The 24,007-nt window shown below is 38.2% G+C and overlaps 3 protein-coding genes across 3 annotated transcripts; 2 read left to right on the top strand and 1 right to left on the bottom strand.

The window, feature by feature from the left end:
- Positions 1-1,349: 1,349 nt before the first annotated feature.
- Positions 1,350-8,631, top strand: LOC141678638 (uncharacterized). The gene is made up of 3 exons (XM_074484987.1): positions 1,350-1,414; positions 4,147-4,199; positions 6,749-8,631. The coding sequence occupies exon 3, from the start codon at positions 6,786-6,788 to the stop codon at positions 8,352-8,354; it is 1,569 nt and encodes a 522-aa protein (XP_074341088.1). The 5' UTR covers positions 1,350-1,414; positions 4,147-4,199; positions 6,749-6,785; the 3' UTR covers positions 8,355-8,631.
- Positions 8,632-9,252: 621 nt separating this feature from the next.
- On the top strand, positions 9,253-14,102 carry LOC141679851 (uncharacterized). The gene is made up of 3 exons (XM_074486230.1): positions 9,253-9,397; positions 13,343-13,512; positions 13,589-14,102. Exons 1-3 carry the CDS (start codon positions 9,253-9,255, stop codon positions 13,859-13,861), a joined length of 588 nt encoding a protein of 195 aa, XP_074342331.1. The 3' UTR covers positions 13,862-14,102.
- A 3,562-nt stretch (positions 14,103-17,664) lies between these two features.
- Positions 17,665-19,290, bottom strand: LOC141679850 (putative disease resistance protein RXW24L). Its single transcript, XM_074486229.1, has 2 exons — positions 18,606-19,290; positions 17,665-18,284 (listed from the first exon to the last, which is right to left on the bottom strand). The coding sequence occupies exons 1-2, from the start codon at positions 19,288-19,290 to the stop codon at positions 17,665-17,667; spliced, it is 1,305 nt and encodes a 434-aa protein (XP_074342330.1).
- Positions 19,291-24,007: the final 4,717 nt, after the last annotated feature.

Here is a 24,007-nt window from a genome sequence, read left to right as displayed (position 1 = left end):
GACCTAAAAATCATTACAATAGGACCAGTTAATGTTGCCTTAAGCTGGTTATTTAGCAGACAAAAACATCTATTACAATGATTTTACTGTGTTGCTGTAAAAAATATTTTGTTGCTAAATATTGTCTACTGCAATGAGGTTGTGTTGTTGCTATACATGGCTCAAAACGTTGTTCTAGGACCCCTATTGCATCACCACCGGATGCAACGCCAAAATTTTTCATATTTGTTGCCATACTTTCTACTGCAACATAAAAAGCCCTTTAGGCAATAAATTTTTGTTGTTGCTATATGCATTCTATGGTGTAGTGGATGACCTTTAGTATCACAAATAAACACAAATAAAACTTGCCTATATCAACTAAACTGAAAAATATTGTTCCTGTTATTGGGTCTCAAGTTGGGCCACTAAAAATTCAAAGCCAAGGCCTTTTTTTCATGTGTTATTAGTTTGGAAACACATGTTTTTATGCGTTTAAACCATAAACGCATTATTTGGATGCATTTTCAAAATTTAATTTTTTAAAACTTTTGTATAAACTTTATTTTATATTTTAAAATTAATATAAACATAAATAAAAAATATATTTTGTAGAAACATAAATAAAAAATATTTTTTCAAGAGATAATGGCCAAAAATACCTTTTTAAAAAAAATTGTAACAAGAATACCACTTTTCAAGTGTATGGTCAAAATACCCATCTAATACGCATTTGTGAAATAGGTTAGTTTAATACGCATTTGAGAAATGGGTTTTAGGTAAAAAAAAAAACATAACACAAGACACATTTCTCAAATACGTATCACCAAAAGTCAAAGGGTGATACGAAATGCGTATCTCCAATATATTTTTTTTTTAAACATTTTTACACATTGCCCGTTTGTTAAATGCGTATTAGTGATACCCAACTTAGAAATACGTATTAGAGAGGTATTTTTGGCCAAAATTTCCAAAAGATGTATTTTTGTCACAAATTCTAAAAAAATAGGTATTTTTGTCATTTTTTCTTTTTCAAGTGATAAAAAAGGCCATTTTACGGATTGTGAAATTTTGGACCATTTCTTATAAAATTATGATAAAAAGGGCCAATACCGCTTAAATTTTTTCCAAATTAGAACTCTAATAATCTATGAAAAAAGCTACCCCGTTTACCTGGTATACATATTCGGTAACTCGTTTCAAAATATATAAAAAAATATATATGAAGTAGGGTATTCGAATTCCGAAGTTGGTAGTCCTATAATTATGTTATAATTTAGAAAATTTGAAATAAAAAAGTATATCACGTAAATATTGGGTTTTCTAACTTGTGATCCTATTTTTCCAAACATAAAAGTACTCTCTCACGAATAATTAGTAACTGAAAGATCAGAAATATTCAGATCTCCTAAAAGTTCCAAGAAAGCGTAAGCATGTAAGTTCTAAAAATCCCGTTTTTTACTGCACCTATTCTTTACTGTACCGTACAATTTTTGTTTGTATTACTGTTTTTACATCTGTTTTTATTGATGTTACATTCTTCGAAAGGTACTCGACTATTCAGTCCCCGTGTAACTATTCCCCATCTGGGTTTGTTTAATTTGAAGGGGCAGTTCTTTTAATATTTAATGTGGTTATTACAGGGCCGGTAATATCGGACACGACCTAAACGCGACTCGATTCCTAATTCGATATAGTGTGAGAAATTCTGAAAATGATTCGAACACGACCTGCTCAACCCGAAAGTGATCGGAAAAGACCCGTTATTAAGATTTTATTTCTTTGCACTTAAATATTTAATTTCATTCAATTTTTTGTAATTTTAAATTGATCCGAGATTCACCCATTTACAGACACGAGCATGATCCATGACTTGAAATCCGAAATTGCCGCCCATGGGTTATTATGTGTAGGAGAGAAAACCCGAAAATGTTGGTACGATTAGGTTTGAAGATAATATTTGATCTAAAACTTAATTCTTGAAAGTAAAAAAATAAATAGGAAGGGGTTTGATTTGTCCTAATTTTATTGATATTATCTAGCAACTATACGGCCTAAATACAGTGATCTTCCACCGTGCACAGCGGGACAGGGCAATGGTTTTCCTTGTATACGATTTTTACCTGGTGTTCCGTCAATAAGGTTTTAAATCAATCAAATGGAAGCGGAAATCAATAACTTTCGGTTTGAGTGATAAAATTATTTATGGAAGACGAGTTTAATGCGAGTAAAAAAAATATAATTGATGACAAATTTGATAGTTATTCCGTGAACATGAAGATTTTATTTAAATTTGTTGCTACATGGAAATTGATGTTTTGTATCTTAAGTGCCAAATTTGAATATTGAATTTTATTTACGGATTAAAATTAAATTCAGATTCATAAATTTGTTCAGAAGTATATATCAGGAAATGAAGCCATGTCATAATCTTTCTATAACTTTTTATAGTTTTTAGCATTTTAAAGCTTTAGCATGAAATTTGTTTTGTAGCACGTTACAGGGGGTAATTATGCTGGCTGCCTAGTAGATGAGATTAGGGAAATATTTATCTTGACCTTTTGTGGGTCAAGATAAATTGAATGATTGCTGTATTGTGGGTGCTTACTACTCTAAAATTAAAAGATGACATTGTCTCCTAATTCCTGAATTTCAATCTTAATATGAGCTTAGAAGAATGATATTTGAAATGCAATAATCTTGAATTCTGATCATCTTGGTAAGTCTTGCACCCCCAATGGACAAGCACTGGGTCCAATACCCCCAAAGGGCAACCTTGCATCCACCACTGTGCATCTGTTAGTTCATGACTAAATTCTTCCTGTCTCGTGTTCCTACGTCAAGCAACTTCACTGATGAGATTTACTATAATGGCGCTACCTTCAAACCTGTACAAGGACTTTCCACTTCTGAGTATTATAAGATTTAGGAATGCGTTTGGGTTATGTACGAAAACTATATCAAAGAATATGGGGTGAAAGTCTGGAAGATTGTATTTACTATTTAATAGACCTTTTGTGGTCATATAGAGCTACCTGATTTCATTTGAGCGATATTAGGAACTGATGGAACACGTCAAAATATCATTTTACTGTTTACTGAGGAAGACGCAGTCAGTGCTCCTGGTCTTTTTTATGCTCATGGTAGGCTAGATGCTCTAGATGACCTGTAGCAGAAAGTTAAGTCGATTTTCTCCGAGCTATGTAAAAATAAAATACTGAACATCTCCCATAATTACAGGCCTTTGCACTCAATGTAGTCTATGTACTCCTTGCTGCTTAATAACTGTGCTATAACACGGTATAAATTTGTCATTACTGATTGTCTCTATCCACGATCCTCTCTGTCTCTCTCTCTTCATATATTTAAATTTGTCATTACTGATACTCAGTTGTTTACATTAGTGAGAAAAGAAATATCATGTATACAGTTATGACTCATATAGATTTTCTGTGCATAATTTTAACCGTGTATGTTTAAAGTATTGAATTTGTAAGCTATGTGGCTACGGTGATTCCTCAAATTTTCAGCCTTTCAGGCATACAATAAATTGTTTGCAGCAGAGGGTGTCTTTCTTGATTTATAGTAAGAAATAACTCCTAGTTCACCATTTGTTAGGTAAATCTATCATATTAGATTATAATATGAGAATTGCAGAAATATATCAAACCATTACATCCTCAAAGTTATGTCATGCAAAACCCTCTGCCTCGGCTCCCAAATCAAGTGTTTTGAGTCCCTACTCCCTAATATTCATACTTCTGCACTGTATTGATGCAACCGTAGTATTTGTTTATTCGTTTGCCTTAAGGAAAGATATCAAGACAAAGTAATGTAAATGTAGTATAAATTTTTACTACAGCAGTGTTACTAAAAATTATTATGACTGATTTTAGTTAAATCTGTGCATATGCAGTGAGGTTAATTTAACTTTGTTTCTGAAGATAAAGATCTTTTCACTTTTTAGAAGAGGTTAGTTAGAATTTCTAATAAACTTTTGAGTTGTAAATCTGTGTTGGTAAATAATTGAGTAGCTTTTATGGGGAAGATCGTTTTTATTTAACTTTTTCTTCAAGGTTCAAGCTATTACTCTAAATAACTCGGTATCTCTAATTTTTTGAACTGAATTTACAGTGCTTCATTGACTAATTTGTCTTTTGCTTCCAGTCTCAGGTATTGCAGAGCTTCGTGTGTAGCAAGAGGAAATATTCTAATGAGATGTATGTAACAACTGTCACTAGTACTTAATTATATATAAAAACTGTCAATAGTACTCGTACACTTCCACTAGTACTCCCAGTTAAAATGCATTGTTATCCTCCATTTTTTGGTCGTCAAGCTTATTCCCCAACTTTTCTACGGTCTTCCTTTTACTTCCTTGTAGAAATGGCGTTGCTGCTTGCTTTTTATTTCTAAATTGCTAACGTCATTCAATAAAGTGCATATTTACCACTTTGGTTCTGTTATTGTGGTTATCAGTACTGCTCTTTCAGACTTTCTTACTGGTCTTTAATTGGTTTCTTATTTCTGCTTTAAATGCTCTCTATACTTGGTGCTATTACTTAGGTTTGACATTTTTGCAGCAAAGTACCTGTTTTGATGGTTTTAATCCATAGACTTGTCTAAATCTGCACTTTCGGCACTCAGGAAAGCACGTGAATGTAGCACACACATGATTAAGCAACTAGTTACGTGTCATCTATGAAATCCCTCCAAAATTTTGTTATCTTTTTGCTAAATTCTATAAAATGAGCCCCTTTATGCCAAATAAGGACAATTTCAAATACATTTGACCTTCATAGTGATGCAGGACAGATTTAGTTAAGACTTAAGGATGAATTTATGAGGGAAACACTAAAAAGATAATGGTTTGATTAATCGCAAAAAATCCAGTACTCCAATGGTTTCCCAACTGCAGAAAGGAGAAATTATTATGGATTGCAGTCCATCATCCATGAACAAAGAGAAGACTCAATATTGATTAAATGCACTAATCAATTAATTTAAACTATTTTGTGAGGTTTAAATGATTTATATAGGGATTAGAAATCCTAGAAACATAACTAATAAACTCCTAACCTCACGCATAGATCATGTGCATAAATACACTATTTCAAGCAAAACTCGATTTGTTTTAACTAATATATTAATTCTCCTTTATGTTTTATTCCGTTCCTCATCTGGCGGCAACCGTTTTCTAATTCTTACTTCTGATTTCTCAATTTCTTTTCCTTTTATGATCTCACACACACCACTTTGCTCTTGAGGAAACTTAAACCCTCAACCACCGGAAGAAAAGGGTGAGGGATACCAAAATTTATCCGAAATTGTAAATCTCTACACAGCATCCATATCCAATATTTCTCCTGCTTCAGCTTGGGAGATACAAGAAGGGTGAGACTTCCAACCACATGCTTGTTGCTCTGGTGTCTAGGGATTCCTCGGGCATGAATAAAATAAAAAAGATTATATATTGATCCTGGTTTGGTTTTTTACAGTGTTATATTAGATGAGGAACCTACAGATTGAACATCATCTGCTCATCTAGAAGTAAGATAGATCCCTGGGAGAACCCTGTCTGGGAATGGTAAACCAAAGGACTAAAGATCTATAATAACCATAGCCCAGTTAATCTTACTCGGGGACCCAAAAAAGTAGGACCTCTCGCACTCAAAGAGAGAATAGACAGAACCGTTTCTTCTGGCCACGCATTATAAGCAGTCTTGTAAAAACAATTTGGCAATCGGGCAAAAAAACTGTGGGTCAATGCATCAATTGAGCATCTTTCTTTTTTGCTTACCGTCGCTTACCAATCATAAATCACCGGTTCTCATTTTAGTTCTCGTTTTAAGGGGTTCTCATTTGAGCGTGACCCTCAATATAAATACTACTTGAAATTTCTAATTAGGGTGTAGGGCTTCCTGAAATTTCCCTTTCAGTCTTAATTCTTAAATTTCGAACATTATGATTGACAATCTCACAGAAAATTGCACATCAATTCTTCACTCTCTAGTCACTAACTATCATCCGTGGCACATCAGAGATAAATCTGCACTGACCATTGTTATTGCTTAGAGATACTACTCCGTGTCGACGAATACCCAATTTGAAATTCGAAATTTTGGATTTTCCGAACCTGAAACTTTGGATTTGGATTTCAATTGTACCAAATCGATACCCGATCCAAAATTCGAAATCCAATCCTAATCAAAACCGATAAATACCATATACATAATTAATATATATTTCTTAAATATTTTAGCGTAATATAATATAGAGTTAATTTCACTTTGCATCCCTTCGGTTTCAGCTTATTGCAGATCGAACTTAAATTATATGCACTATGCATCCATTGACTATCTATACCCTTACATTTTTCGTCAATTTTGACCGTTAAGTAACAGTTGACTAGGGGTAAAATGGAGATTTTACACATTCGATATGTAAATAATATATTAAAGGTGCCTCCCCAAATTTACTTGGTACCCTCCTAAACATAAAGATCTTGATTTACCCCTTTACAGAACTATTGTCATATAAGTTTCTCATATCATATGTTTGTTATTTAATCTATGCGAAACTAGAAATGTGAGATACATTATGAATTTTTTAGAGAGAAGATAAAGGTAAAATACTGTGGTTGTGTGGCCTAAGTATTTAGACATCATGTATATTATTATGAAATTACATCTGATTATTATTACTTCTAATCTACTCGAAGAGTAACGTAACAAACATCTGGAGGAAAATGATTGGTGTTCATGTGCAGAAAAGCAGCTCAAGTGACATTGCGTTCATATCATCAAATGAGTCAACAAAATATGCTGATTGGAACACCGGCTCCAATGAATCTCCCAGTAAAGCGTAAGCGGGGCCGTCCTCGCAAGGATGAAAATCTTGTGAAGAAAGATAATTCACAGCTACATGTAACTCCTGCATCTGATGTCTTTGAGAAAAATCAAGTAGCTGATCTTAATCAGCATAACGATGGTGATAACAACATGGTTGGCAAGGTAGTTTCTGGTGTTATTGAGGCATGTTTTGAGTCTGGATATCTGCTTTCTGTGAAGGTTGGCAACAGCAGCACCCTTCTGCGTGGTGTTGTCTTTCAACCAGGAAAAGTTAGTCCAGTTACACCAATTAATGATATTGCTCCTAATGCCAAGATGTACAAACGACAAGATATTCCTATCCCAGTCGTCAACCCACCAATCCAGGCTAATGGCTCTCTCACTCAATCAATAAACACCGTTGAGAACCAAGTACCTGTTGCTCCTAACCAGGTGTTACCTCCTGTAATGCAGTCAACTGCACCATTTGCATTAGGTAGCTCGTCTTCTGTTGGTTTGCCTCTGAACAATATGCCAAAGAACACTGCAGGTGATTCCTTGCCAGGAAAAACTACAACGGATCAAAATTCAGATTTGCAATTTGTGAATGAATCTTTGTCGGTCACAATGCCGTTCAGTATGTCAACGACTGATGCTGAGATATCCATGGGAGGTGTGAGCGTTATGCCACAACAAATTTCAGATCTTAAATTTGAGAATCAGGCCTCAAATATTGTTCCTTTGCCCAACATACTGAATAATGTATCAAACGCTCCACTGGATGTGGGAAAAGTAGCATTGCAGCAAAGTCCATTGTTCAGATTTGAGAACCAGTCTCCTCACCTGTTAAAGAATCTTAAAATGGTTGAGCAGGATGAAGTGATGCAGGTCTTTGAAGCCCCCGCATCTGAACCAATGGACAGTATCTTCCCTGGCACTAAAACAAGTAACCAGTTGCCTCCAGTCCAAAATCAGGTTGCTGAATCTGAAGCCGAGCTCCACCAGACTTCCTCCGGTGGCGTATCTCAATTTTTGCTTTCGGAACCTCAAACAGATTCTGAACCATGCCCTACTGAGACAATTCATAATGATTTAAATAACTCAAATAATGAGCTCCTTCAAACTACAGTTGTTACTGTGCCCATGGAATCTGAATATGTGGACTCCGGACTCAAGTCAAGTGAGCCCATCCAAGACAAAGCAGCTGACAAAAATTTTAATCTCAACGAAGCCTCTCTAGTTGTTGAACCTCAAACTGTGACCCCTGAACCAATAATTGAACCCATGGATATAGTAAAGGAGACGCCGGTATCACCAACCAAAAATACCTCTCCTGATGAAAAGATGGAGCCAACAGAAAAGGATTTGGGTAAGTACGAGGCATCTCATAATGGCAAGCAGATAAATGACGTTCCTGATAATACTGAAGTAGGTTCACAACCTGCACTAAAGAAAGAAGCAGCTCTTCCAGTTAAACCAGCTGAAGAATCTGACATGGAATTAGCTCTTGTTGACGCCATTCCACCTGCACAATCTCAATGCTAAGCTGGCAATGTTTCTGAACTGCAGAGGCCATAGGAAATTGACCATACCAAATAAATGGAATAGTGATTTGAAGGCAAAGCTAATAAAATCAATTTAATGATTACCAGAGGGAGAATGGTATGTTTTAGAACCTCATATGTATTTTTCTGTTTTAAATTTTCTGTTTTTTTAAAAGTGTTCATTTGGACGATTTCTGGATAGTATGGATGGAGATTTACCCCCATGCATTTGATTTTACTTAACTACTATCAAAATTAATTTAGTTTCGAGCATTTATCGTAAATGACTTGCTATAATGTCTTCGGTGTCGTGTAGCAATACATGTTATAGCGGTATTTCGTCATAGATATTAATACCGAATAAAAGAGGATACCGGAATTATAAAGAAAATTATAGAAAAGGTGTTGTTATGCTTATACTCCCAAAACACAGCAGGTAAATAAAGTATGGTTTTATGCTTGAATGGCCTCATTAATAGTTTCCACTTGGAAATTTTAGCAGGGTGCTACATAATTGCTTCTCAAGTCTTTACTCTCCTTCATAGACCAAAATCCAGGTGGAGTTTTATGCTAATATTAATGGATACATATTATCTTCAATTTATTGCAAATTTCAATAAGAAAATTAGAGAAAGTTTCAAAACAAACCGATCCTTGTGACTGTACTACGAGTCAGTATTCTTATTATTCCTGCCAATTAAAGAACTTGAAGGTATGACAAGTTAGAAATGTTGTACATATCTACACCTTCTGCCTGGTCTATCCCATATATCCTGTCTCTGAATGCACCAGACATATTTCTAATGTTCAGGGATTTCAAGACTGCAATGTATCTCAACCCTTCAGGAAGCATCTCCAACTCTCCACAATCATGAATCCGTAAACTAGAGAGACTTGGCATGGCTCCTTCTTCCACCCTCCATTCTTTTAATCCCTCCAACGAGCAGGGAGATAATATTTCAAGTTTGGGGAAACCTTTCGCTGTACATACCATCTCTGTTCCCAAATATGCATTTTCATCCGAACAAAGATTGCTTAGGTTAGGTAGTTTCTCCAATAATAGCATTGGATCAACAATGCTCCTTTGGCAATCTACATATAGGACCAAATATTCGTAATACATTAATGAAACAACAATCTAACCATGATTCCAAACCCACTCCATCTCCACTACTATCAATATTAAGATCTGAGTGACTCAATTCCCTGGATTTAATAAAATCAAGAATAGATTTGCCTAAATCAACATCATTCTCCACTTAAAACTTTGAGCTTACGTAATCTCATCAACTCATATGTATCACAAAACTCTGAGTCATAGCCATATATTGCTTCTAACTCATCCAACCCTTTGAATCTCAACTTCTGATCTACTTTATAGTTAAGGGACAAGTATTTTAATTGCTTCAGTTTCCACAGAACATTTGCCATCAAATGCACTGAAGTCCCCTGTTATGGATAAAAAGCTAAGGTTATTACTTGCTGTATTTAATACTAAGATTCGGGAGCTCAAGGCCTTTAATGGCTGCTCTCGTACTTCGTAGCTTAATTCTGCCTTTACGAGATGCCTACGTATCTCTGTGAATTAGAGAATCAGGCCAAAAACGTAGTTCTGATTTGTGGGGTGAGGCCCCTTATATAGATGTGGGAGTCCTTGAATTGGACTTGGTATAGGAGACTTGGTGGACAAGCCTCTGAATTAGGATAGACTTAGGAGTCCTAGGAAGTAGGAAGCTGATTCCTTATCCTTTTAGGTCCCCTTGAGGCTAATCTATAAGGATTTATATCCTTATCGGGACTCTTCTCAATAGCTGATTTTTCCCTTATTAATTAATTACGAAATTAATTAATAATTAGGGCTTTCGGGCCTTTTTTATTCCATCAGGCCTGATCTGGTCCATCAGGCTTAACCTTTCTGGTCTGAGTTTCATATATCTTTTTATTGGGCCTAGCAGCCCACAGCTTGTACAATTAATGCAGTATTTAATTATACAATCATAATTTATTTATCCCTATCATTTGCCCCCAACTTTTGGGAAACATTGATTAGGTTTCGCAGAAGTTAAGTCTAATTGTTCCCTTACAGGGTTTCGTTTTTCCGTAAAGTGTGGAGCGACCTACACGTTTACAACGAATTTTTCCTTTTATTTAGGAATTATTTTGATTTCCAGGAATTTTTCCCTTATTTCCGGGATTTTTCCCTAATTTCTGGAATTTTCCCTAATTTTTCTGGGATTTTCCCTAATTTTTCTGGGATTTTTCCTTATTTTTCTGGGATTTATCCTTAATTTCTGGATTTTTCCCTTAATTTCTGGATTTTTCCCTTATTTCCGGGATTTTTCCCTAATTTCTGGAATTTTCCCTAATTTTTCTGGGATTTTCCCTAATTTTTATGGGATTTTTCCTTATTTTTCTGGGATTTATCCTTAATTTCTGGATTTTTCCCTTAATTTCTGGATTTTTCCCTTAATTTCTGGGATTTATCCTTAATTTCTGGAATTTTCCCTTAATTTCTGGGATTTATCCTTAATTTCTGGATTTATTCCTTATTTCTGAAAACATTAACATTTTTCAGAAACTATTTAAGGAATTTCCTTATTTTTTGTAATTTTCCAGGATTTTTTCTTCCCTTTTTCTTCCTTTTTTCTCTTTTTTTTTTTTTTATATAATTTTCGACCAGGAATCCATTCGACCAGGATCCTGGTCGAATTAGCCTTTGTTGTGCCTTGGTCGAAGAGAATTCGAGGAGGATACATTCGATCTCACTTCCTGGTCGAATTTCGACCAGGATTTTTGCTTTGTTTTTTAATATATTTTTTTTTATTTTTTTTATTTTTTTGAGCAGAAATTTTCGACTAGGAATTTTCGTCCCTTTCGGTCAGGATTCCTGTGTTTCTGACCGAATTAACCACCTTTCTTGCCTTGGTCGAGGCTATTTCGAGCAGGATTGGCTCAGCCAGGATTCCTTCGTATTTCTTGGTCGAACGGGTCTAAATCCTGATCGAATTAAGTCTGGTTTTGAGCCTTGATCGAATTCTATTCGACCTTAAGCATTTCGATCAGGAATTCTTATGATTTCTGGTTGAGCTGGGTCAAGAAGCAGGGTTAAAAACTATTCCGGTATTTTCGACCAAGAATTTTGGTCAGAATTTTTTCTTGACCGAATTAGCCCCTTTTTTCAGCCCTGGTCGAAGGAAATTCTACCTCAATTCATTCGACTAGGATTTTAAGGCAAGTCCTGATCGAATTGGGTAAAGGGTACCAACTTTTTATTTCTAACTTTCCTGGGCCTCTATCTTGGGCCATCCCTTTTTCTGATTAGATTTTCTTGGGCCAACCCTTTAGTGGGTTTTAATCCTGGGCCCATTCCCTAATAAATCTGGGTTTTCCCTTTTGGGCCTTTGATTTTCAACTAAATGGGCCCTTTTCTGGGCTAGTTTTATTGGGCTAATCTTTGGGCCCTCTGTTTTTAACTGGGCTTTTCTTTCACCCCTCTTAAAAAGGTATTTGGGCCTCAAACATGGCTTTTATACCTGGGCCTTAGTTCTGGGCCTTTATCTTTAAGCCCAAATTCCAGGTTCTTCTAAGGTTTTTCTGGATTCTTCTATAATCTTTTAAAAATTAAAATTTTTCACTTGGTTTTTCCAGGAACTTTTTGGATAGTTCCAGAACCTTCTAAGCTTTGGGCCCAAATGGGCTTTTTAAGGCCCATTATCCCCCTTCCTTGGCTATATAAAGGTGGGGTGAGAGTTTGATTTCTCCACACCTCTCATTTCACCTCTCTACTCATTCTACAACTTCTCCTCATCCTTCCTCCAACTTTCTAACCTTTCCTCTCTCAAATCCCCTCCTTTAGTTTTCCAACCTCTCCTTCCTAGCTTTACTAATGGCTGACAAGAGTTCTGAGAGGGCGGTCAAGATAGCCTCGGCTTCAAAACGAGGTAAGGATATCGAGATCCGTTCTTCATATATGTCTTTAATCGATATGATTAACACTAGGGGGGATGAATATCCCTCCACTGCACATCTCGACTCTTTTAATCATTGTAATACTTGGCACAACATAGATTTCAATAAACTAAATGCTCGTTATAACGTCCTTCCTCCCCTTAGATTAGTTCCAGTCTCTGGTGGTGATCGTACTTGCCACTGGAGACCCGATACTCTCTTCATTTACACAGATGCCCTTAATGCTGGGCTTAGGTTTCCTTTTCACCCCTTTATTCCTCATCTTTTGGCTGATTTACAAATCAACCCGTGTCAGCTTCCTCCAAACGCCTGGAGGAACATTCTATGTTTTATGGTCTGCTGTCTTAGGGAGGGCTTTCCTCTTTCTGTAGCTGTTTTTAGGAAAGTCTTTCAGTGTTACAATAGTTCTTCCAGCATCTGCGGCTGGGTCTATGTCAAGCAAAGGCCCAAAAGCAAACATATTTTTAACAGTGCCTCTATTCCTGATAATAATCAAAATTGGAGGAATAGTTTCGTCGGGTTACGTTGGGAGAATGGTGACTGGGGCACACTTTTTCGATCTTCCTTTGGGAAGGTCAGTGATGGTAGCCTCAAATCCATTCACTTAACTCCTGAAGAAACTATTATTTATAATGGGCTTACTCAGGATGATGGCACGACCACCAGCTGGACTCTCTTAGAGGAGTTTTCCCTGATTCATGTGGGACTATCCTCTGTTTCTCAACAGGGTATTTTTCTTCCCTTCTCAATTTTACTTCATTTCATGCATTATTAACTTCACTTATTTTGTCCTTTGCTTTGTTTCAGCTGCTAAGGAGATTAACGAGGACAATGTTCCTTTGGTTGAGGAAACAGCTAGGATGAAGAAAGCTCGGCTCGCAGGCCTAGACACCCGGGGAAAGGCCACGGAGCCTATCTTTTTGAAGAAGCACAAAGAGCCTATAGGGGAGGCCTCAACTGAAGGAGCTGGAGGCCATGGTACTCCTATCACTGTTGCTGCCCCTACTGCTGCTGCCACAGGCGCCTTTCAGCCTCTCTGGGGATTCCGCCGAGGGGACACCGTAGTTGGTTCCACGAAACATGCTTGGGATTGGTCTTACCATAGCGTGACCCCCAAGGATTTTACTGATGTGGTGGCCACCCCTGATCTTGAGAGGATCAAGCTCATGGGAGCTCAGTCTCTGGCTTCGGTATGCCTTCTCTTTTTTGAACTTATTTTTCGTTCTTGTAGCATTGCCTTATACTTTGTTAATTGCTTTGTTTCAGTCTAACGCCTATTTTCAAGGCGCTGTGAGGCAAGCCGAATCATGGAAGCGGGCTTCTGATAAGGCCGATAATGCCCTCAGGAGGCAACAGAAGAAGTATGCTACCCTGGAGAAGAAGCTCAAGCGCAAGGAGGAAGAACTCGGAGAGTCTAACGCCGAGCTGGTGGTACTTCGGGCGGAGAAGGATAAAGCTATAGACAACTATCTGGACTCGGAGGAGTTTGCCCAATCCATGAGGATTAGGGATGATTCAGTCTTTCCCGAGTTTTTTTAGGACTGGTTGGGACACGGCCCTTGGGACCGTGAACGAGGCTTGTCCTGATATTAACCCGGCGGACTACATCTGCCCTGATGACGAGGCTTTGCTACAGAGGTTTCGTACCCGAGTAGTTGTCTCGGACCATGTTCCTCAGGATCCACTCCTTCCTCCTCCCGAGTCTTCTTCCAGACCTGCTGAGGACGACAACTCTTCCTCCTCCTCCGAGACGACAGAGACATCCAGCGAGAGTGGAGAGGACGATGATATGGATGCCGAGGGTACTTCAGCTCCTTAGAGCTTTTTCAGCCCTGCGTGGCTTTTTTTTTTATTTTCGAGACTTTATTTATCAAACTTTTGTAACATCTATCAGATCTATTTCATTTATCACCTTTTATGCTTGCATCCATGCATTTGATTTTTATTTGTTAGGCCACAAACATACTTTGAAGAACTTATGAATTTCATAAAATTGTCTGGGATTCGTCCCTTACACAAGTCTTAATAAATTTCATAATAAAACTAAAACATATAAATCCTAAGCAAGCAAAGCTTCAAGGTGCTTTTCAACCTACTCGCCATCCTGACGAGTGAGAATCGTACTTCGACCATCTCACACGTAGTAAACCTTCAGGTTTTGTGCGTGCCAGGTTCTCGGGACTTCAAAACCATCCATAGTCTCCAGCTTGTAGGTTCCTCTACCCTGAACGCTCTTGACTCTATACGGCCCTTCCCAATTTGGGGCAAGCTTTCCTTTCTGTCCGACACCAGAAGCCTCTATTTTTCTCAAGACTAGGTCACCTTGTTTGAAAAACCTCTCTTTAACCCTTAGGTTGTAGTAGAATGAAGCCTTTTTCTGATATTCTACTATCTTTGCGTGTGCTTTATCTCGCACTTCATCGATTAAATCCAGGGCTAACTTCTGCCCTTCCTCATTTTCTTTTTCATCAAAAGCCTGAATCCTTGGAGAGGAATGTGATATCTCCACGGGAACTACTGCTTCTGCCCCATATGCCAACATGAAAGGAGTTGCATTTGTCGTGACTCTACAGGTAGTCCTATAGGCCCATAATATGGGAAGTATCTCATCCACCCAATTATTTCTTGACTTTTCGATCCTCTTCTTTAGTCCATCCAGGATTATCCGATTTGCTACCTCCGCTTGCCCATTGTCTTGCGGGTGAGCCACAGAGGTGAACCGTAACTCAATTTCATTTTCTTCGCAATACTTCTTGAATTCCTCGTTGTTGAATTGTGTTCCATTGTCAGTGACGAGGATACGGGGAATTCCATATCGGCACATAATGTTTTCCCACAGGAATTGTGCAACCTGCTTAGTTGTGATTTTGGCCAAAGGTTTGGCTTCGATCCACTTGGTGAAATAATCAATGGCTACAATCAGAAACTTCCTTTGTGCTGTGGCCATAGGAAAAGGCCCTAGAATATCCATCCCCCACATAGCAAAGGGAATAGGTGAGTTGATAGAGGTCAGCATCTCGGGGGGTTGTCTGGCGACTGGTGCATGCTTCTGACAACGATCACACTTCTTTACATATTCTTTGGCATCAGCCATCATTTCTGGCCAATAGAAGCCTAAACGAGTTATCTTATGAGCCAAGGCCCTGCCCCCCAAGTGTTGCCCACAAATACCTCCATGCACTTCCTCAAGAGCTAAGCGTGCCTCATCGGGCCTGAGACACCTCAAGTAAGGAACCACGAAAGATCTTTTATATAGAATCCCATCTATCAAAGAGTACCTTAGTGCTCGAACAGTTAACTTTCGTGCCTCAATTGCATCGCTTGGCAACCAACCGGTCTGAATGTGAGCCTTGATGGGATCAATCCATGACGTCCCCAAGCCTACGGGAGCCACAAGCTTAACATCTATGCTTCGTGTCTTCAAAACACGGAAGTACACACTTCCTGAACTTTCTTCAATCTCAGATGAAGCAAACTTTGATAGCGCATCTGCTTTAGCATTTTCTTCCCTTGGAATGTGTTCAACATGGCATTCATTAAATTGGGTCATCACAACCCTTACTAGGCGAACATACTTAGCCATCGTATCATCCCTTGCTTCAAATTCTCCCTTTACCTGGGATATGATCAACTTCGAGTCTCCACGGACCTTTAAGTTTTTGACTCTAAGTGTCCCAGCTAGACCAAGGCCAGCAATCAGGGCTTCATACTCTGCCTCATTGTTTGTGGTTGGGAAGTCTAGCTTCATGGCATACTCAATTAAGAATCCATCAGGGCTTTACAAAACCAACCCTGCTCCACTGGAATTTGTTTTTGATGCTCCATCAAAATAGAGAACCCAATATTCTTTCTCCTTGTCCCCATTGTCGACTCCCTTGTCTTGAGGTATGGTATCTTCCTGCCCCCCGACTTCTTGGTTGGGTATGGTACATTCCACCACGAAGTCAGCTAGTGCCTGGGCTTTTATGGCCATACGTGGCTTATACTTGAGATCGAACTCTCCCAACTCTATTGCCCACTTAATTAGTCTCCCACTTGCCTTGGGACTGTGAATGATATTTCTCAGTGGCTGATTTGTTAGCACTTCAATTTGGTGAGCTTGAAAATAAGGACGCAGCTTTCTTGAAGCCATTACCAAGGCTAAAGCGAATTTCTCAATGGCTGAATAATTCAACTCAGCACCATGCAAAATTTTGCTGACATAGTATACGGGTTTCTGGACTTTCAGTTCCTCCTTAACCAACACCGCGCTCAAGGCGCTTTCTGAAACAGCCAAGTACAAGAATAAAACTTCACCCAGAACTGGCTTGGCCAACAACGGGGCCTGGCCCATATACTTCTTTAACTCTTCAAATGCCTTCTGATTTTCCTCACTCCATACAAAGTCTTTAATGTTCTTTAATGACTTGAAGAATGACAAGCACTTGTCTCCTGACTTGGAGATGAATCGTCCTAGCGCAGCAACCCTTCCTGTGAGTTTCTGAACATCCTTGACAGTTTTTGGGGGTTCCATGTCCAGGATTGCCTTTATTTTATCGGGGTTAGCCTCAATTCCCCTCTTTGAGACCATCAATCCCAAGAATTTTCCAGATCCTACTCCGAAAGCACACTTCGTGGGATTCAACATCATCTTGTGGTACCTCAGGACCTCAAAAGCTTCCCTCAAATGGGTTATATGATCAGTCTTTACTAGACTCTTGACTAGCATGTCATCAACATAGACTTCCATAGTCTTCCCAATAAGATCCTTAAAAATTTTATTCACCAACCTTTGATAGGTGGCTCCTGCATTCTTGAGACCAAACGCCATAACAAGATAACAATAAACACCAAAGTCAGTGATAAATGATACCTTTGGAATGTCATCCTTATGCATTTTGATCTGGTTGTATCCGCTAAACCCATCCATGAAACTCAGCATCTCATGTCCAGCGGTGGCATCAATCAAAGTATCAATTCTAGGCAGCGGAAAACAGTCTTTGGGGCATGCATCATTCAGATCGGTGAAGTCTATACACATCCTCCACTTTCCATTAGCCTTCTTCACCATTACAGGGTTTGCTAACCACTCCGGAAATTGAATCTCCTCAATGAAACCAGCCTCTAAGAGCTTTTCCACTTCCTGCTTTATAGCCTCTTGTCTTTCCGGGGCAAAATTTCTTTTCTTTTGTTTCACTGTCTTCCGGCTTGGATTCACGTTTAACTTGTGAGTAATTAACTCCGGGTCTATGCCTGGCATATCAGCTGCTGATCATGCAAACACATCACTATTTTCTTGCAAAAATTTCACTAACTTCCCTCTAAGGGGCTCCTCTAATGTGGCTCCAATGAAAGTCATCCTCTCAGGATTCAAATATATCTGACTTGTTTCTAACAAAAAGAGACCTAACATGTGCAGTCATATCTTTAGCATAAGGTTTTAACATATATTCATTATATGGACTAATGCACAACCTCCGTGCTATGCTTGCACTAGATTCATTCTCAGATTCAGATTGTAAATGAATAACCTTGATAAATTTTTCCTCCTTAGCCTTAGCCAAGCACAAGTCCCGAATAAGATCATGAACACTGCACGTTTCGTATTTTGACCATGAAAATTCTTTATTTTCACTTTTTTTACCTTGAACAAGGCTGCGATGTGCTAGTTCATCCAAATAGCTTTCAGCTACATCTAATGATATCTTTCCTTCTGCTATATGTTCTACTGATACCAAACCTTCTGCTGTCCAAAGGATGTAAAGTTCCTCGGTGTCGATTGCTTCATCCTCCTTAAAGTTAGCGAAACAAAGAAAACAATGCCTCAAACGAGGAGATAAGTTGTCGTAACTCAAACCTAAAACTTGTCTCACAGTGTAGTATTCATCATCCATGGTTCCTCCTTCGTCCTCTCCCAAGTAATAAGAAATATCTTTGTTAATCATCTCCCACTCTCTTAACGATTTGCCATTAAGAATTCCTCCTATGGATGAAATAGCTAGTGGTAAATGTTTGCGTTTTTCAACAATGTTTCTTTCCTATTATTTCCATTTGAGAGGCCACTATAGGGTCTGCATACATACACAAGTAGGATAATTAATTAAACCACCCACTTAATTAATTGAATTACAAAAATTGGAACCTCGCGTAATAATGTATTGTATCTTGCTTTTTAATTTAATTGTATATACATATTTTGTATCAATTGTATCACTAAAATTTAACAAAATATATAGGTTTGTCAATAAAAGCACCTACTGAGAAACTACACTTGAAACTTAAAAAAGAGTTCTCAGAAACTAACCTGATCTGTCATGTATTATTGCCTTCCTAGAAAGAAGTTGCCAGCCCTCTTCTGTTGTCAGACACTCGATTTTATGAATATGACCTATTTCAGCCACTGTTTGATTTCGAGTTGTGAGTAAAATTTTGCTATCACTTGTTGTCTCTCCATCCGGGAATGCATCCTTGAGTAGTCTCCAAGAATCATATGTCCAGATGTCATCAAGAACAACCAGACAATTATTTTCTTTTTGAACATTGTAAAGTTCTCTCACCAATCCTCCATCGTCCATATTGGTAACTTCATTCTTTCTTGTATCATCGATAAGTTGTTTCAAGACTTCCTTTAGAATTTTTTCCCGGTCAAATTGTTGAGTAATACAAACCCATGCAAATTTTTTGAAATAAGCTTGAACTTGAGCATGATTATAAAGTTTTTGAGCAAGGGTAGTTTTTCCTTGTCCGCCCATTCCGCAAATTGAAACAATTTCACAACCCTTGTCTTCCTTGTTCAAACTAGAGATCAATTGCTTTAATTCATTCTCCATTCCCACAAAATACTTTTCAAAAGTATGAGAATAGGATACCCTCTTACTTTTTACGTTGATGGATGAACTTGAGGTTTCTCCTTCTGGTAAACCTTTTGTAACACCATAAGTTTGTAGACTTGTTGTGATACTAGTGATCTCGTCTTTTAAAGCATTCATCTCGAAGGAAATGTTGTGGCGCTTACTCCTTCGCTCAGCATGCAAGCAAATCTCCGTAACATGTTCTTCATGCCTGATTTTTGGTTCTTTGTTAGAACTTTCAATGCAAAAGTCTCCATAACATCTTCAATTCTAAAAGCAAGATCCCTGATTTCTGCTACCCATTGCTTTACTCTTTTTTCTTGATTTTGTTTCTTATCAGCTTCTTCTAAGAAAAATTGCATTCGTTTCAGCTCAAGTTGAATCATCTTTACTTTGTCTCTCACTCCATGTAATGTAAATGTTTGATTTCGGAAATTAACAACTCCCCGAGTTTTTCCACAGCGAAAGAGACGACCGTCTCGGCCATTTCTTAAATAGAAGAAGATAGACAAAGAGAGTCAAAGAAATGAAAAATTGTAAGGACATATATATATAATTGACGAGTAGGTAACTTGTTATGGGGGGATGTTTTCAATGTACAGGTTTCTCTTGTTATATATAGTCGTCTGGGGAGAGAGAACTTCAGTATTTTTGGGGAAGAAGGTGGTATGCATGATCACATATTCACATGAGGTCTTGAATATAGGAACATGCTTTGGTTCCACAGCCATGTGAAAAGGACACGCCTGAACCAGCTATGAGCTGACTACTTCACGTACCTATGGTTCGATGATTTATTTCGAACGAAAATCACAATTTGGCCTGGGTTCGACTTTACGAGGACCAAATATTTTACTTTAATGCAGTGACCTCAGAATAAGGGTTAGTTGATTTTATCATAAATTTAAATTAGTCTCTCAGCGAGGTTATTACGGCGCCGATAACCTTGCGCCAAGTCGAGTCTCGGCGCCCAGGAATTAAAGACTAGTCGACAAATTGCCAACTAGTCGAATAAAGTCGACAAGTCGTGATATATGGTATATTTCATATATATATTCAAATACAAAATTTAGCATCCCTAATTAAATAAAAACCTAATAGATGGGTGAATAGACTAATCACTAATCAAACATAGTCATCCATCTCAAAGTCATGTCCATCTCCTTGTGTATTCTTGTTTGATGGATCCGGATGAACACCATAATCATTAGCGGTATTGTCTTCATCTTCTCCCCATTCATCGTCATCATCATCATCTTGTTGCGTAACTTGTGTCGAACTAGTGACACGTCGAGTATAGATAAGTACATCGTCACTTTTGGAATCACCTTTAGCTTTCCTTAAAAGTTTGCGTCCTTAAAGTGATTCCGAGACACCCGAAACTATGTCTACCGCACTCCAAAATCTATCTTCGACATCATCAATCCACTCGTTAATCCATTCCAAATCATCAAATATAAGTGGATTAAATTTACTTCCAAGTTCATGCATCTTTTTAAATCTTGAATCTATATCCCAATTGTATTGAACATACACCAAATTATTCAAATGATCATGTTCCAACCCTATTCCTCTTCTTTGTATGTATTTAAATTAATCAAATAAATAGACTAGATTAGTCCTCAAGTATAAAGTATAAGTTATTGCAATTTGACAATAAATGATAGATAAAGAGGAGGCACAAATGAATTCAAATGTACTCCAATTACGCTCACAGCCGGAAGATGAACAACATAAACCAATAATACGCTTTGCAAGTAATTGAAGCTCAATTGCACGACCTCCCTATGCATCCCACCAATCAACTAATATAAAATTAACACAAATAACAATACCTAATCATATAAAAGTAAGACTACACCAACAAGAATCAACTAATGTTACCAATTTTTAAACAAACTAACGGGGACTTTTTTCCTTTTGGTTCTCAATCGCCATCTCTCTTGCAAAACCTCCCCTTGTATTTTTGTAGTCATCGGCGCCTAAACTAATTGCCAGGGAATCCTCTAATCCGCGAAATCTCTTTCAGTAGAGCGTATGATGTCGATGGCCCGAGGTAGAGCACTCAATGGGGCCCATAGGCGCGAGATGTTAGTCCGATCCTTGATCATCTTCTCAAAGACATCACTAAAGTCCTCCCTTATCCAGGCGGTACATGAATGATTCTTTTCAACGATGTCAAAATACTTTCTGGGGTTAAAAAACAAGGCTTCCCCTTACAATGGTTTGCCCATTTGTGAACTCCAACGATCCTCAAGTATTGTCAATACTCTCTTCCGAAGCGGTATTTTGGACCAACAAATACCTTTGTAAGTTGGACTCTTGCATAGTCCATAGTAGCTGCAACCTCTGCCAAGGCAGATCTTTCATCACCATCTGCAATGCGTAAAACTTGAAGAAATGGTCGTGACGTCTTCAAACAGTCCTTTAAACTTTCCCAAAGGCTCTTGAGAAAGTAGTGTCATAAACTTTCTTCCCATTTTTCAGTTTTTTCTAGCTTTGACATACTCCAATCACCCGACCCAAATAATGAGCGCAAAGCCGCCCTATGCTTAAGAAGGCTTTGTAATGTAAGAAAAGCAGTGGCAAACCTTGCTGCTCCGTTCTGCACTAAATCCGTCTCATTAGTTCTCTCCCTCTATGCATGAAGGATACGCTCATTGTGACGGCCTCAACCCCGGGGTCAGGGGCTGACGTCACCAAAAAGATGATAAACTACAACATAACTTACTAAACAAACTTTATTATAACACACGACCCCAAACCAGGAGCCGATGCAGGTTCAAGTATTATTTAGGTTACAAAGAAACACTAATTTATTCAAATTCAGACATCCTCACTTATTACAGCAACTCATCAGACCTCAGGGTCTGATACAAACTACCTCAGAGGAGCCGGGACCGGAGGAGGCTGACACTCTACGCCGACCTGGTTTTCTAGACATCTGAAATAAATAAATACAAAACAAGCTGCAAGGGTGAGCAATCCATTGCTCAACAGTACCTCTATATGAATAACCAGTAAACAGGATGTATAAAAACAGTATAGGAACAGATATCAAACTAGTTTACGAAGAATCCGTAAAACAGGTATAAACTGGATATCAAAACTAGCATGCTCTGCAAATTAATATCATCTGTAGTGTGCTGTGTCAAAATACCGGAGTTCAATTTTAGCATGCGATTTCCTTTCCAAAACCATTGTCCATTGCTGGACCCATAAATCATCTATCCCGTTACGGGGACCATAAACTATTTGTTCCGTTACGGGAACCACTAAACCAAAGTCAGATATAAACGTGGATGAATTCTAGGGACAGCTGATCAGTCTATCCCACCATAAATTTGTTCCGGAACTCAGAGACTAGCTAGGTCTCTGTCATGCTGGACTAAGCGGCCTACCAGTGCGCGCATCCGACTTAGCCTCTTACGCAACCATGCTGGGCCGTTACCTAATAACGGGCCTCTTACGCCACTAACCATCCAATATCTGATTCGTGTTTATCCAGTTTTCAAAATCAAATTCACCCATCTCTTTTTTTAAACGATTACAGCACACATTCCAAAAATCCTTTTAAATTTTAATCACAATCTAGAGATAGGCATTTTCAGAAGTTACTTTTTCCCCAAAACATGATCATAAAACATATTTAAATACGGGGAATACGTAACTTAAAACGTTCTGTTCCAGTACATAATTTAAATCAATAACTATTCATATATACCGAACTGTAAAAGATTAGTTCAGGGGTACTTGCCTTGCGAAGCTTTGTACTAACACTGGCTTGACTCTAATTGACTTCCACTGCTGGGTCCTTCGACTCGAACCTACGAAATCGAAACAATCTAGGTTAAACGACCGATTATGCTTAACTTTTCCTCACTAACTAATTACCCAAGGATATAATTCCCGACTCGTATGCATATTAATAATAATAATATATATGCAATAATAGTGCACATAACAATCAGGGGTCAATTTGTATTAAACGAGATGTATACACTCGATTCGTAATTTAAGGTAATTTTTAGAAAAATTTGGACAGCGACCCCTCTGTTTATGGGCCTACCCGTCGAAACATCAATCGACGCCAATTCCCAACAAAACCAATTTGAATCATCACACAACTAAATTTTTATTCTCGAAAATAATTTATACAAGGTGTTTTATATTTTAAAATATTTAGGACTCAGAACAGAGTCATCATCGTCCACCGTGCGCTCGTAAAATAATTCATCGCGCGCGGCGGCAAAATTCATTGGTGCCCGAAAATATAAGGGTGTCCAAATAAATTTCACCGATTAAAATTATCACTCACTGAAATAATAATTTAATATCACAGATTTTAGTCAATAATTCCCTGCAGAAAAGAAAAAGGGAATTTAAATTAAAAACTTTTATAACCAAGTCCAACTGCACGAACAAGGCCGAAACCAAGGCCCAACACAAACCCAACAGCCAAGCCCAAAATACAGGCCCAACTGTAACAGAACCAACCCAAACCAACAACCGGCGAGACAGCAGCAGAAACACGGCACCACACGGCCACGAGCGGCAGTCGCCGCCGCAAACACACACACAGAGCACAACTCACACACCCACACACACTATACACACATGCACACACAGACACACACATATACACCTGTATGTATAGATATCAGTATATATATATATATATCAAACACAACCACACCGCCGTCCCCACGCCGGAAACCGGCGGTAACGGTGGCGAATCAAGAAAGAGACAACAGCGAAACAGGAGAATGAAGTGGCAAGGCAATTACCAAGAATTAAATGAATAAATCGATAAGAACTGAGAGATTTGAGTGAAAGAGGGAGAGAGGAGAGACGA

This window comes from Apium graveolens, chromosome 8 (genome assembly GCF_009905375.1).
Source record: "Apium graveolens cultivar Ventura chromosome 8, ASM990537v1, whole genome shotgun sequence".
Classification (NCBI taxonomy): Eukaryota; Viridiplantae; Streptophyta; class Magnoliopsida; order Apiales; family Apiaceae; genus Apium; species Apium graveolens.
Note: the sequence above shows the minus strand (reverse complement) of the source record. Positions and strands in the feature narration are given on the sequence as shown.